General features: G+C 42.5%; 1 protein-coding gene across 1 annotated transcript in view; it reads left to right on the plus strand.

Annotated features, from left to right (window-relative positions):
* Positions 1 to 15,169, plus strand: part of MSH4 (mutS homolog 4) — a 77,786-nt gene that overhangs the window by 36,618 nt on the left and 25,999 nt on the right. The window contains exons 8-11 of the mRNA XM_075002573.1: positions 4,911 to 4,978; positions 9,068 to 9,142; positions 9,949 to 10,013; positions 10,631 to 10,800. Coding sequence (XP_074858674.1) covers positions 4,911 to 4,978; positions 9,068 to 9,142; positions 9,949 to 10,013; positions 10,631 to 10,800 — 378 coding nt within the window. The remainder of the gene's footprint in view (positions 1 to 4,910; positions 4,979 to 9,067; positions 9,143 to 9,948; positions 10,014 to 10,630; positions 10,801 to 15,169) is intronic.

Raw genomic sequence — 15,169 nt, forward strand, 5'->3', positions numbered from 1 at the left:
TGTGCATGCTCTGTAGTGCCTCCTTGTGCTATGTGGTGCGTGCATGGCGCGGACCCATTTGTTCCTCCTCTACTGGCTGCAGTAACAGACAGAGCTTCTCTCAATCACTGAAAAACAAAAGAAGAGTTTTAGTTGTTGTTCTCCCTTGTACTTACTTATCCAAGTTATCTTACCTTGTTTACATAACGAAGAAAGGAAAAAAAAGGAGAAGTTTAGTTAGACTCAGCTTAGGATAGTTTTATTACTGTGTCATTGCTATGCTGGGCTCCTTGGGCTTCAAGCGGTGTGCAACGTCCTGGGAAGCCATGACTGCCTCCAATGGCCACACCTCATCTATAAAGTGTTTGTATTAAGTGTTTGCACGAAGGTCATCAGACTCAAACCTGCGCCATTGCTCCAGCCTCATGGTGAGGGCCAGGAGGGATCAAGCTAGTAGGCTCATGCGTTACCTTTACGAAAAATCTCTCCAGCCACTGGTCCCAGAGCAGTTCTCTGCTGCTAAACTGGCACCAGAGACCAGAGGCACTGTTCCAGGTCCCTGCACCGCTCACATATGGCGCTGGCCTCAGCACTGTGCAAGTCCAAGACCAAGGCACTGCCCCACTCTTGCACAGCAATGGACAAGGCACTGAAGCAGCACTGGGACATTGCTTCCCCAAGTCCCCAACATGACACCGAAAAAGCACCGTGCAGACTCACCACCTAAACCATATACAGCTCCAGCCTCAGCACCGCCACATTTGCCATGCCACAGATCCCCGGCACCACCTCCTTCCGTGTGTACATTGAGACATTTGGGGTTTCCCATGGCTCAGGTGCCAAACCACCCAACCCAGGAGGGGTCAGCTTTGAGCAATAGAGTGTCTTCTCGTCACAGCACTCTAGTCCCATGCATTCCAACTGGAAAGATGTGCCACCAATACTGGCCTACCTTCCACCACAGCCATATTTTGCACACCATTACCTATATCCTCAGAAACTTGTTCCATACTAGTTCACTGGGGCAGTCAAGGCTGCCTTGTTCCCATCCACTCTTGGCCCCATGCACCATGTCTAGGGACCATCCCTATTCGCTTCAGCCCACAATATCAATGACATATCCCCCATTGCATTTTTCAGATGTGGAAGACTCCCTGTCTAAGGCTGAGGAAAGGTCCCAGGTATACCTCTCTTTCTCATCCCCTGATGATGTGGTGACTTCAGTGTCACCTTCCACCCAGTGGACAACTCCTGGGCTTTCCAAGAACTCTTGAAATGAGTGGTGTTGGCTCAGGAGAAGGACCTGCAGGATGTGCAGGTCAAACAGTATAGACTTTTCCACACTCTGCAGCCACCCACATCCCCAAGAATCGTGCTGCCCATGGATAAGGCCATTATGGACCCCTAATTTGGCAGACCTCAGCGTCCTCGCTCCCACAAACAAAAGGGTGGACAAGAAGTATTTTGTTAGCTCCAAGGATGCAGACTTCTTGTTCACTCATCCACAGTCCAACTCGCTTGTGGTTGACGTGGTCCACAAGTCTAAATCATTTCACTCCACCCCTCAGGACAAACCCAGCAAGAAATGGGACATTATGGCTACGTCTACACTAGCCCCAAACTTCGAAATGGCCATGCAAATGGCCATTTCGAAGTTTACTAATGAAGCGCTGAAATGCATATTCAGCGCTTCATTAGCATGCGGGTGGCCGCGGCATTTCGAAATTGACACGCCTCGCCGCCACATGGCTCGTCCCAACGGGGCTCCTTTTCGAAAGGACCCCGCCTACTTTGAAGTCCCCTTATTCCCATCAGCTCATGGGATCATGCCGAGGATCTGTGGCAATGCAAATGTGGCGGTGCTGAGGCTGGAGCTGTATATGGTTTAGGTGGTGAGTCTGCATGGTGCTTTTTCTGTGTCGTGTTGGGGACTTGGGGAAGCAGTGTTCCAGTCCTGCTTCAGTGCCTTGTCCATTGCTGTGCAAGAGTGGGGCAGTGCCTTGGCCTTGGACTTGCTCATGGGAATAAGGGGACTTCGAAGTAGGCAGGATCCTTTTGAAAAGGAGCCCCGTCGGGGCGAGACGCGTCAATTTCGAAGTGCTGCAGCCTCCCACATGCTAATGAAGAGCTGAATATGCATTTCAGCGCTTCATTAGTAAACTTCAAAATGGCCATTTGCGTGGCCATTTCAAAGTTTGGGGCTAGTGTAGACGCGGCCTATGGGGCATAATGTCTACTCACTGAGAACTCTGTTTCTCCAGGCAGCCAACTGTGTGACCAGGTTGTCTGACTGATCATTCAAACTACTCAAACCTCCAGGAGTTAGTCCCATCTCTGCCAGAGCAGCAGTGCCTGGTTCCCCTGAACGTTATCCAGGAGGGGCACATTGTCGCCCATACAGTGCTCCTGTCCACTATGGATCTGACAGACATGGTGGCTAAGGTCAGAGGCTGTGCAGTGGTCTTGAGGTGCACTTCGCAGCTCCAACCCTCAGGGTTCTCCAAAGACCTTCAGCAGAAGGTGGAGGACCTTCTGTTTGACAAGCATAATTTATTCGCAGAAAATAATAATGAGGTCTTGCGTTCCATAAAGGATTCGTACGATGCTGTGCGTATTGGGGATGTGTTACCACACACACCCCACCATTGAAACAGGCCTGATACTCTCCCTAACAGAGATCATGGGAGCAATTCCAATAGCATCCACAGCACTATGGCACCCAGTAGAGGCTCAGGCCCCAGCAGCACAAGCAGTCCATGGAGTCCCACACTCAGCAGCCTAAGTGGCAAGTTTGAGAGTTTGGTCAGGAGCCTGAGAGATCTTCCTGCTCCAGACGCCTCACAGCCTGGTTGCCAACAGTTCCACCACTGCCTCCACCCCTTTTTGCATCACTGGGTCACCATTACTTCAGACAAGTGGGTTCTAGAACTAGTGGCCTGGGGGTATTCTATCCCATTCACTTCTACTCCCTCTACCTGCCCCCCACCCTGTCCCTCTTCAGGCACCCTTCTCACAAGAATCTGCTCAGTCAAGAGGTACAGCACCTCCTGAATCTTGGGCGCTGTAGAGTCGGTCCTAGAAGAGTTTCAAGGCAGAGGATTCTACTCCACATACTTCCTAACTCAGAAAAAGAATGTCCTCAGCCTCTGGAGTCTCAACAAGTATGTTCTCTATCAGCGTTTCAAGATGGTGACTCTCATGACCATTATTCTGGCACTGGAAAAAGAAGACCTGCTCTCGGCTTACAAGACGCCTATTTCTATATCACAATCCATCCGGCGCACAGACACTTCCTTTGTCTCATGGTGGGATCTTGCCATTACCCATACTGGGTCCTTCTGTTTGGGCTTTCAACCGCACTAACGGTGTTTTCCAAGACTCTGGTGGTCGTGGCTGCCCATCTGCAGCATCTCAAGGTCATTATCTTCCCATACCTGGACAATTGCCTCATAAAGGATCCTTTGGTTCTGGAAGCAGTTCTCATTGTCTGGGTTTCCACAGACCTGCTGCTCAACCTCAGCTTTCACATAAACTATGGAAAGTTCCCACTTAAGCGCACTCAGACTCTAGAGTTTATCAGGGCCCACATCACTATCATGGCCAGGGCCCCTCTCCCTGTTCAGAGATTCCAAGCTCTATGCGACCTTGTTCTGGTGGTGCAGTTTTCCCCTACTGTCACAGTCAGTATTTGCCTAAAGCTTCTTAGACACATGGTGGCCTGTCATGTACATAGTCAAGCTGGCCAGACTTCACATGCAGTGCCTCCAATCCTGGCTGGCCATGTTCTACTCCCTGGCCAGGGACCTGCTGTTTTGTCTCAATGGCTTTCCAAGTCGATCTCCACCTACTGACACACTGGTTACACTCTTCACCGGAAATGCCTTCAAGATGCTGTGATGGAATGAGGGAGGAAAATTATGTCACAAACAGAAGTACAGTAAAATCTCTATTGTCTGGCACCCTTGGGCTGCGGCCACACTTGGCCACAATTTCGAAATGGCCATGCTAATGGCCAAATCGGAGGATACTAATGGGGCACTGAAATGAATGTTCACTGCCTCATTAGCATGCTGCCAAATGTGGCACTTTGAAAGTGCCGCATTCCTATTGTGCGCAGCTCGGCTACACGGGTCCTTTTTGAAAGGACCCCGCACATTTCATCTGATAGGAATAAAGGGATTTCGAAATGTGTGGGGTCCTTTCAAAAAGGACCCCCGTGTAACCGAGCCACCTGTGATTGGAATGCGACACTTTCAAAGTGCCACGGCCAGCAGCATGCTAATAGGGTGCTCAATATTCATTTCAGCACCTCATTAGTATTCTCCGATTTGGCCATTAGCATGGCCAGTTTGAAATTTTGGCCAAGTGTGGCCACAGCCTTGGAGAACTGGGGTGTTGGATAATCAAATGTGCTGGATATTGTCCCAATCAGCTAGCCCTGGTTGGTCATCTGGCCCCGTGGCAGCGGGCTTCATGGCTTGCCGGTTAACGCAACGTGCCCGTTATCAGGGTGCCAGATAACTGAGCATTTACTCTACTAAGTAATTTTCTATGTCTGATTTCTTTTGGAAAATTAAATTACTTAGGCTGTTTCTACACATGCCACCTTCTCTGGAAGTGGCATGCTAATAAGCAGCCCAGAAGATGCTAATGAGGTGTGGATGTAAATTTCCAACACCTCATTAGCATATGGTCATGTGACTCAGAGTCCAGAAGAGCATCTTCTAGACTCCAAATCACGTGACCATATGCTAATGAGATGCCGGATATTTACATCTGTACCTCATTAGCATCTTCCAGGCTGCTCATTAGCATGCCGCTTCTGGAGAAAGTGGCATGTGTAGAAACAGCCTTATTATTAAAGATTTGTTACTGAAATTATAGCAAGTTCCAGTTCAATTTTTAATTTGTCTTTAATTTTGTTCTAACAGTGATTTCAAGATTCCTGGACACCGAACAACTTCTTTCAGTTTTAGTACAAATTCCAAAGCAAGATACAGTAGGTTACAAATATATCTATAATAAATAATGAATAATTATCAGTTACCTCAATAGAACATGCAACATGTAAACTTTGTGTGCAGCTGTACAATTGTATTATAATGTATGTAGAGTATATATTAAAAGTGATGGAACCCTAATTTTACAGATATTTAATGATTTATATATGTTGCTCCTCACCCAGAAAGATGAAGGTATAACTGGAGAAGGTATAACAGGAGAAGAATGTCAGCAAAGTGTTTTCATTTATTTATTTAGATTTTTGCAAAGAGTAATAAAAGAGTGCCCATCTAAAATTCTTGGCATCCTTGAGAATATTATTAAAAAAAAAACAAAAACAAAAAAAAACCCCACTGAAACAGACCTGTTGGTTTCCTTAGATTAGCTCAAATACACAGCACCAAAATTCATGACTGATGTTAACTGATCTCACATAATCTGCGACATCCGACACCCAGTATAATCCAAAGATGATTTCTTCACAAATGAGGGTATGGGTGAAAGTAATTTAAAATGTCTTACACATACTGTCCTATAGCAACCTTGGGTCCTAGCCAGCTCTTTAAATAGCTCCCTGCTGGCTTTTGCTGGAGCTCAGACAACTCTTGCAGGAGCTGTGCGCCAGAGTGCACCTGCTTACTTTCACCTCTGAGTGAGGGAGAAAAGATAGCCAAAACAATAAGGCTCACAAACTGAAGCTGTTATGGACCTGGGGAGGAAGTGAGGCCCTGCAACCATTGTGGAGAATGACTAGAAAAAATTACTGTTGTTTTTTCAAAAATGCCACTTTATTTCTCAAGTCTGCATCCTCTTATATAATCATCCTCACCACACCTCCTTTTAATATCACTGGAGTGTAGGAAAGAGAAGCATTTTTATATGACCATGAAAGGGAAAGATATATCTTTTTTAAAAAAAAGTTAAAAGTTGTATAAAAGGAATAATTGTGTTCTGTAATATACTCACAGTTTTTAGATTGATTTGCTGCTTAATATTGCTTTCTCTGTTATTTAACCTCTAAAACAGCTCATGCAGTATCAAGCAATGCAGATCACCCCTTATAAATTGGGTCCAAAAATTTACTAAAAACAAACCTCTTTGGTTTAGTTTCAGTAAGTAAATAAACCTTCTAAACCTGTCAAGCTACTACTTAGAATCTTGTTCCTTTAAGTTCCAAATACAGCCCTTGATGTTTAAGCCAAGTGAGTCTCTCACAACTGTGAAAAAAGTTCTCTCTCAGCAACAATCAAGGCACAAACTATTCATACACACAACACAGTAAAATTAAATGCAGCAGTTATTAACATTTGGTATATCACAACTCATTTTCTTCAAATATAGCACAAGAAGATTAAAATAAATTGGCAGTTTAAAACTACTGTATGTGTATAGCTGACACTAAAGGGGTGGCTGATCGGTGTAGTGCGTGGTGCCAGAAGGAGTCCCTTTTACATCCAAGTCTTTAACTGTTAGGACAGACTGTCTCTGTGCAGCGGGCAGCTTGGGCGGCTGACGGATGCCCCAGGAGTTTTACATCCGAGTCTTTAACTGCTAGGACAGATTGTCCCTTCGCAGCAGGCAGCCAGGGTGGCTGATGGATGCCCCAGGAGTTTGCCCCTTGGCAGGTGGCCAAACTCAACGCCCAGTTTCCAGCACACTAGCACCACTGACCTTAAGGGGTTAATTAGCCAGAAGCTGGCTAGGGTTCTTTGGTTGTGCATGGCTCAGTGCAATCACTGGAGGAGTCAGGCTTAGTATAGTGGTTACTATGATTTATTTCAGTGAAAAGTTTAGCGTGTAAGAGATGTGAATTTACAGGTCATTTAGATCATTAAACATTACTTTAGTTACAGTTACAACAACAACGACACTTAACCTATTGAATGCACGCAAAATACATAGCAGGTATAATTCTCACCCCTGCATTATCCGATTCCAGCATAGCCAGCATTTGTCACTCAATCCCTTGGGAAGAAGAGTACAAGGAGGGCGTCCCCTTACACCGGGAGGCAAAGGCCCGTTCTGACCAGCAGGTCAGGCAATTGGAGCTCAGTTCATGTCTGTTGCTAGGCCCTATTTTATACCCCTTGGGTCATGTACACATCTTCCTTAACACCAGTTGTGCTGGTATGTCTCAGTGACGCCAGCCTCAAAAGAAGGTTACTAAATTAATTTGCATTTGTTTGATGAAGATAGCCAAATGTTAGCCGAATCGTTAAGACAGAACATTCTTTTCACATGGGTGTAGGATTCCTCTCCTGAAACGTTATATGAGTGTATCCCTATCAGTACTTTTCAAGGGTAGCCCAAGGCCCCTGGCTCCAGGAACAGCCTGTTTACCCCCTTTGTCTAGTCTTCTGTGCATTACATGATTTCAGCGGCTCAGCACATCTGTGCCTTGAAGTAGTTACAGTGGAGGGGGTGGGGGGGAGTTTGTCTGGCTACAATGTGGCAAGTTGTTTTAGAGTTAGAAGGATATAGAGAATATTTAAACAGAAGTCAACATCACAGATCAGGATAATTTTCAGGGCCAGATTCAGCCATCCTATTTTGTTTCAAATTTATTTACAAAAATATGTACTCCTATCCCCAGTGCAACAACTGCAGTATTTGAATCTTGGCCTTCAGCATGGACCTCTCCAGTCTCAACCAAAGAATAATTACAACCCAGGGTGCCCTTTCAGGGGGAGGAAGAGGCAGCATCATGCATACTGGGATGTTGCTTGCTCTTCTTCCCATTTCCCTGACTATCAAGGAGCCATGGGGAAGTACATGGCTTGAATGCATGTCTCTCACTTCTGGCTGGTGAGGGGAGGAAGCAGAGGAGTAATTTCCAATCTGTACACTTTCCCATTGCTCCCTGAGTGTCACCGCAATTTTTCTTTGTATTTCTGGATGCTAGTTTAGATCCTGCTCCACCTCCCCCTTCCCAAAAAAAAGGGAAAAAAAATAGAGAATTCATCATATTCTCATCCATGTGCCTATTTCAAATGTTTAATAATAAAAACACCATGTTAGAATGTGAACATGTTTAAAATAACAAAACTGTAGAATGATAGTTTTTTTTCCTGAAGCTGTGTGCGCTTGTGCTCAGGAGAGAGTCCAGTGCTGTCCAGCTGACTAGCAGAGCCCCACACATTTTTGTGTTTCTTCTGTGGTGCGCATTTGCACATGTCTTGTTGCACATAACAAAATGTATTCTGCGCACGGCTGGAAACGATTAGAGGGAACATTGGTGCGGGAGGGGAATTTTGTCAGAAACTTGTTATGGTTATTGGAACAGCTACCTTTGCTTACTTTCTTCTTGCTAAGGTGATCCAAGACAACCAAATTGTTTCACCTTAAGGCATATTTCTATAAATGTTCCCCTTGACACTTCCATTACACTAAAAAATCTTCTTGGCTGATTGCCAAGCTTCATTCTGAGAAGAAAATTCAGTAATATATAAAAGAATTTAAATGAGTTCCATGAGCACATTTTTCTTTCTGAGAAACTTTAGAGGTTTCTCTTTGGGAGGGAGCGGGGAAAGAAATTCTTGGATTTGAGAAGTTAAGAAATGGGGTGGGGCAGGGGAGGCATTTCTGTTCCAACAATTTGTAGAATAGTTATTTTAAAAATCTACTAAAATTCTTATTTTACTTTTATGGGTAATGGAAGTTTTCATAAAATTGAAATAAAATTACTGTTCAGTATTTCCCACATAGGATCGTTCACTCATTTATATTTTCTGTAATCTTGACTTTAAAACAAATGAAAGATATTCATTCATGCCTTTGAAAGTCTGCCCTACCTTCTGCAAAAGATTTTTCCATTTTTTCAACTCTAAAGTTTTTTTCAATTTCATTTTTAGAAGCTTTGAATTTCCAAATCCTTTGAAAATATTATAATTTGAGTTTTCTCAAACTTTATATAGTCAAATATTAAAAAAAAATTACAAATGATCAAGCTGATCATTAGTTATATGAATTTTCATAAATCATTTAACAGTGCATGAAAATACATTTGGAATAGCTATGTAATGTACATGCTTATTTTAAATTATTGTATTTTAAAATACATGTCTACTATATTTGTAATTTTGAACAGGTTAAAGCTGCTGAATCAAAGATAACTAATTTAATCTATTTGAAGCATACTCTGGAACTTGTGGAGCCTCTAAAGGTGAAATGTATTCTGTTACTTGATTTACAGACAAACCAACCTAGTTAGTCTTTGATGTCACACACTGCAGTTCATTATATTTACGTTTTAATCTTATGGAACTGTACATTGTGCCAGTGTCTACACTGAGCCCTAGTGCTGACAGTTGGATGCAAATAAGCAGTCTCGAAAGTGCAAAATGGTGTCTTATTTGCATATTCACGTGACTTGTGCACATTCATGAGGCTAATTCACATATCTGCAGAAGAAATCAAGAAGTGTTGATATGGTTCTGCCAGCAAAAAACCCTTGTCGGTAGACCCTTATGCCTAATTTTTTCCAGGCATAAGGGGCTGCCAACAAAGGGGGTTTTTGCTGGCAGAACCACATCTACACTGCTTGATTTCTGATACAAAATGCAAATTAGCCTGATGAATATGCATATTATGACATACATATGCAAATAAGATGCTAATTTGTATTTTTGAGGCTCCTTATTTGCATAAAACTGTTGGCACTTGGGCTTAGTGTAGACACAGCCTGTCACTGTAATAATGTCCTCTAATAATAAAACAAGGGCCTATATCTGTGCTATATCTCATGTTGATTAAAAGCATACCTGAGTGTCTAATACTTTAGGAACTGGATTCTGAATGCTAGCTAAAAGTTTGGTTTTATAATTATTATTTAATTTAAATAAATGCCAGCACAACTGCTAATCACTCTCTCCCCTACCCCCAACTTCAAATAAGCCTGTGTGAATCTAATGTCACTACAAACAGTAAAAATGATGGAAATTGAAATCTATGTATTTTAATTTTCTGTAGGCTGCTTTGAGAAGCTGCAAGACACCTCTATTAAAGGCATACTACAATTCTCTGGAAGACAAAAGGTAGTGTGATAATATTTTCATAGCTAGAATGTCCTATTGTCTCCTCTTTCCTGAGGATGTTGCTAGGATTTTTAGGTAATGCTTTGTGATTATTTGTAATTATAATTCCTATTTTTGTGTTATTCTTAGAAACCACTAAATACAGTTATTCTTTATGGAGTGTTCAGAAACAGTTCTTCAAATATTGCAGGAAAATATGAAAAAAGATCAATAGAAACTTGGTTTTAACATTAGTTGATTGGTCATGAATGATAAATATCATTTAAGTTCTTACAAAAGTTAGATACTCCGGTAGATACTATTATAAAAGATAAAAAGAATTTTGAGACCATTTTGATTTCTTGGAATCACTGAAAATGACTGAAGAGAAGTTTCATATATCTGAGCACCGTGCAACTTTTACCATTCTTTAAGTTATTAAAAGATTTAGGTCAAAGTTAGCTGTGTTTATATGTTGTTCTGAGGTTAAACAATAATCACATGTAAGTTTTTAGTATTTATGTTGAACTATGAGAGGTTTTGCCTACAGTAATTTCCAGTTATAATTCAATATTATGTTTATAATGAAGTTGAATAATATTACCTAACTAATTCCATTACTGATATAACTATTGTAGGTTTGAAATCATACTTGAAAAGATTAAAACTGTCATTAATGATGATACAAGATACACAAAAGGATGCTTGAACATGAGGACCCAGAAGTGCTATGCAGTCAGGCCAAACATCAATGAATTCCTTGATATCGCTCGAAGAACATACACAGAGATTGTAGATGACATAGCAGGTATTTCATTCTTGACAATAGAAATGTATGGCACCTGTTACACAGAACCAAAAATGAGGAGAGGACAGGTATTATATTGTATTATAATTTGATTTTGTCATTGATTAAAACAAAATTGAAGTATATTTGAAATTAGGGTTGCCATACATCTAGGTTTTCCTAGACACAATTTCTTTTTGGTCCTCCAGTCTCTGTCGTGGCAGATTTTTGAAATACGAACAAATATCTGTGATTATTCCTTTCTTATCCGTTTTCCAGTCTTGGTTCTGGTAGAATTGCAATTCACTGTGTGCCCTTATAGAGGTGTTTCTGTTTACAGGAGAGGCAGAACAGACGTCGTAGGTCAGAAAAAGCCGTTTGTCATCTGGATGTGACAGCAGCATTGAACATCCTGACAGAACTACACAGTTATTAGGGTGCATGTAAAAAGAGGCATTTAAATTTGATTTGAATTTGTTTTTTAGGACTTTACACTTGTTTGGCCCTTATCAGAGGTGGGGTCAGGAGGGCACAGGCCTCAAGAGACAAAGGGGCCTCAAATTTTGAAATTTTTCTACCAAGTCATTTCTATTTATTATATACCTTGTAGTTATAATGGAAACAACAAAAGAAGCTATACATATCTGCAAAAAATTGATTTAGATCATTGTGGGACCTCAGGGTTTTGACAAGTTTTTGGTCACATCTGAGTGGAACAGCTTCTGTGATTACTGATTCTATGTTATGAATGCTGTTCACAGTCTGCATAGTTTAGCGGTTTTGAAAATCATAATGGATGCTGTTACTGTGAATCAGAGAGTGGCCGTGTTATTCTGTATCTTTGAGAACAGGACTTCTTGTTGTTCTCTGTTACTATGAAGTGATTTTGCTTGGCCTGAGGGTGAGTTTAACCTTTACATTAAAAATTTATCTCTGCTTAGAAGATTTTCATATTCCTTTTTTTCTTCTGTGTCTTCATATATAATAACCATATCCAGCTCAGCTGTAATCTCTCTCTTCATCCAATTTTTCATTCACTTTTAAAGGCTTTTTTTGTGAAAACAAACTTTTAATTCTGTTTAATAAACTTTATATCTAATTTGCCAATTGCCTGTATTCATATTCATAACATACCACTTAATAGAGGAATTTAATAACTGGTACATGTTAGCAGATGAAATTTCAAGACTTTGAAATAAGAATATAAGGGCCATAGTAAATAATACTCTCAAACCATTATTATATAATATCCTTTGCAAAGTACATACAATTAAAGTTTTGCATAGCCAATAGCCTTTAGTGAATTAACTTATTGGCTACGTCTACACGTGAAGCCTACTTCGAAGTAGGCTATTTCGATGAATAACGTCTACACATCCTCCAGGGCTGGCAACGTCGATGTTCAACATCGATGTTGCGCAGCACCACATCGAAATAGGCGCAGCGAGGGAACGTGTACACGCCACAGTAGCACACATCGAAATAAGGGTGCCAGGCACAGCTGCAGACAGGGTCAAAGGGCGGACTCAACAGCCAGCCGCTCCCTTAAAGGGCCCCTCCCACACACACTTGCACTAAACAGCACAAGATACACAGAGCCGACAACGAGTTGCAGACCCTGTGCATGCAGCATGAATCCCCCGCTGCAGCAGCAGCAGCCAGAAGCCCTGGGCTAAGGGCTGCTGCACACGGTGACCATAGAGCCCCGCACGGGCTGGAGAGACAGCGTCTCTCAACCCCCCAGCTGATGGCCGCCATGGAGGACCCCACAATTTCGATGTTGCGGGACGTGCAACGACTACACGGTCCCTACTTCGACGTTGAACGTCGAAGTAGGGCGCTATTCCCATCCCCTCATGGGGTTAGCGGCTTCGACGTCTCGCCGCCTAACGTCGATGTTAACATCGAAATAGCGCCCAACACGTGTAGCCGTGACGGGTGCTATTTCGAAGTTAGTGCCGCTACTTCGAAGTAGCGTGCACGTGTAGACACGGCTATTGTGTGTTACTGTGTTTAAAAAGAATCCCTTTACAAAAATGAAGTGAAGATGTGAAAGTAGTACGAGTTAGAGATGGCAAAAGCAACAGAGTAAAGCAGTGGTTAAGTGTTTAAAGCCAGTAATATCATTTCTCATAGCAAAGAGGTCTCAGCTGTTAGACAGTGACCATGCTGACAGGCTGTGGCCACACTAGCCCCTCCTTTTAGAGGGGGCATGGTACTGAGCCACTTCAGCAGAAGCTAATGAAGCACTGCTATGAATATGCAGCACCTCATTAGCATAATGGTGTCTGCGTGTGCTTCGAAAGTGCTTGTTTTGAAACTCACACTGCATGTGTAGCTGGGAGCCTTTCGAAACGACCCCCTGATTTTGAAAGCCACTCCTTCCCATCTGGTTTTGGGGCTGAGGCTGGGCTGTGGCCTGTGTCATTTTCTGAGAGGGCCCGCGCTTGTTGTTTACAAATGTTATGTGTACAAAGTAGAGAGAAAGGGTGTGGTAGAACCTATTCCTCTCCCCTCCCACTTTCCCTTCTCTGAAGAAGTGTCCTCTATTTGGGAACTAGAAATATGGTAACCCTGTTTGAAATGTACACTGTGATTGTCACTTTGTAGATAAAAACTGTAATTAAAATGAAATGATGAATAATTATTTTGTGATTTTAAAATGGAAAAAAGTTAATTTATTCTTCCACAAAAATCCAAGCTGTGTATTAATCTAGCACATTGTAGTCTATCCATTTAAAACCTATGGTTTGCACCTACACATCTAAATTCAGTCTAAAATGTTCAAACAGTATTATTTAAAATAAAATTTTCTGGTGCAAAAATTTAGTTTTATCATCCACTGACACTTTGCAAACTCAGATACTTTGTAAAATTTTAACAAGTTTGAGTCTATGGGCTATGATTTAATAGTGCTATTAAGAATTGTGTAAAACCAGTTTCTTGATGTTATTTTAAAGCCAAAGTGAATCAAAGCAATTTTGGAAAAATGACTCTACTATTTGAAACAAAAAGCAGTCAAGTAGCACTTTAAAGACTAGCAAAATAGTTTTTGCTAGTCTTTAAAGTGCTACTTGACTGCTTTTTGTTTTGATAGTGTATAGTCTAGCATGGCTTCCTCTCTGTTACTATTCTACTAGTTGAGTGTGACTATTTTACATAAAGGGTCAAAAGCTGATGGAAAAAAATATCTTTTTTTTCTGAATGGCTCCTGTCACATTTCTGAACAGACAAGCTTATTCTTTTAGTTAATGCTTAGACAAGGATGACAAGTAGCACCTGTGAATAGTAGAATTTTGAGCACCAATAATATACTATAGATCGGGGTGAGGAACCTTTTTGGGCTGGGGGCACTGACCCACAGAAAAATCAGTCAAGGGACACAATCAGCTGGGGGGGCCCACAGGTAGGCATCCTTCAGTCTGCATAGACTATGGATCGCGCCCTTTAAAGTTTCAATTGAGGACTTCATTTACAGCGTCTATTGTGACTATAAAGACCCATACGAGAGTGACAGTCCTTGCTGCATCTCTTGCAGATGTAGTGGGTGTCTGGCAAGTCCTTATTGTGCTTTCTGTGCACTCGCTTCTCTGCTAGCTGTCTGATCTTCAACTCGCCCTTCTGAAGGCCCTTGTGTAACCCCTGCCTCCATCTGCTGTGGTCGTCTGCTAGTTCTTCCCAGTTGTCCAGCTCGATGTCTACCTCTCTGAGGTCTCTCTTGCACACATCTTTGTAATGCAACTGGGGGCGTCCGGGAGGTCTTTTGCCAAAGGCTAGCTCACCATACAGGATGTCTTTTGGAATCCTTCCATCGTTCATCCTGTGGACGTGGCCAAGCCAGCGGAGTCGACGCTGCCTGAGGAGGGTGTGCATGGTTGGGATTCCAGCTTGCTCGAGGACGGCAGTGTTGGTAACTCAGTCCTTCCATGATATTCCAAGGATGCGCCTGAGGCAGCACAAGTGGAAGACGTTCAGCCTCTTTTCCTGGCGGGCATACAGGGTCCAAGTCTCGCTGCCATAAAGGAGGGTGCTGAGGATGCAGGCTCTGTAGCCTTGCATTTTGGTGTGAGTGTACAGCTTGTTATTCCACACTCTCTTGCTGAGTCTGGACAGAGTTGTGGCCGCTTTTCCGATCCTCCTATTTACCTCAGTGTCCAACGACAGGGTGTCAGTGATGGTGGACCCGAGATAAACGAACTCGTGGATGACCTCTAACGTATAGTTGTCAATGCTGATTGATGGGGATTCAGCAACATCCTGACCGAGTACGTTCGTCTTCTTTAGACTGATGGTAAGCCCAAAGTCCTTGCACGCTTTGGAGAACCGATCCAGCAGTTTTTGAATCTGGTCTTCTGTGTGAGACACTACAGCAGCATCGTCTGTGAACAGC

This window comes from Carettochelys insculpta, chromosome 9 (genome assembly GCF_033958435.1).
Source record: "Carettochelys insculpta isolate YL-2023 chromosome 9, ASM3395843v1, whole genome shotgun sequence".
NCBI lineage: Eukaryota > Metazoa > Chordata > Testudines > Carettochelyidae > Carettochelys > Carettochelys insculpta.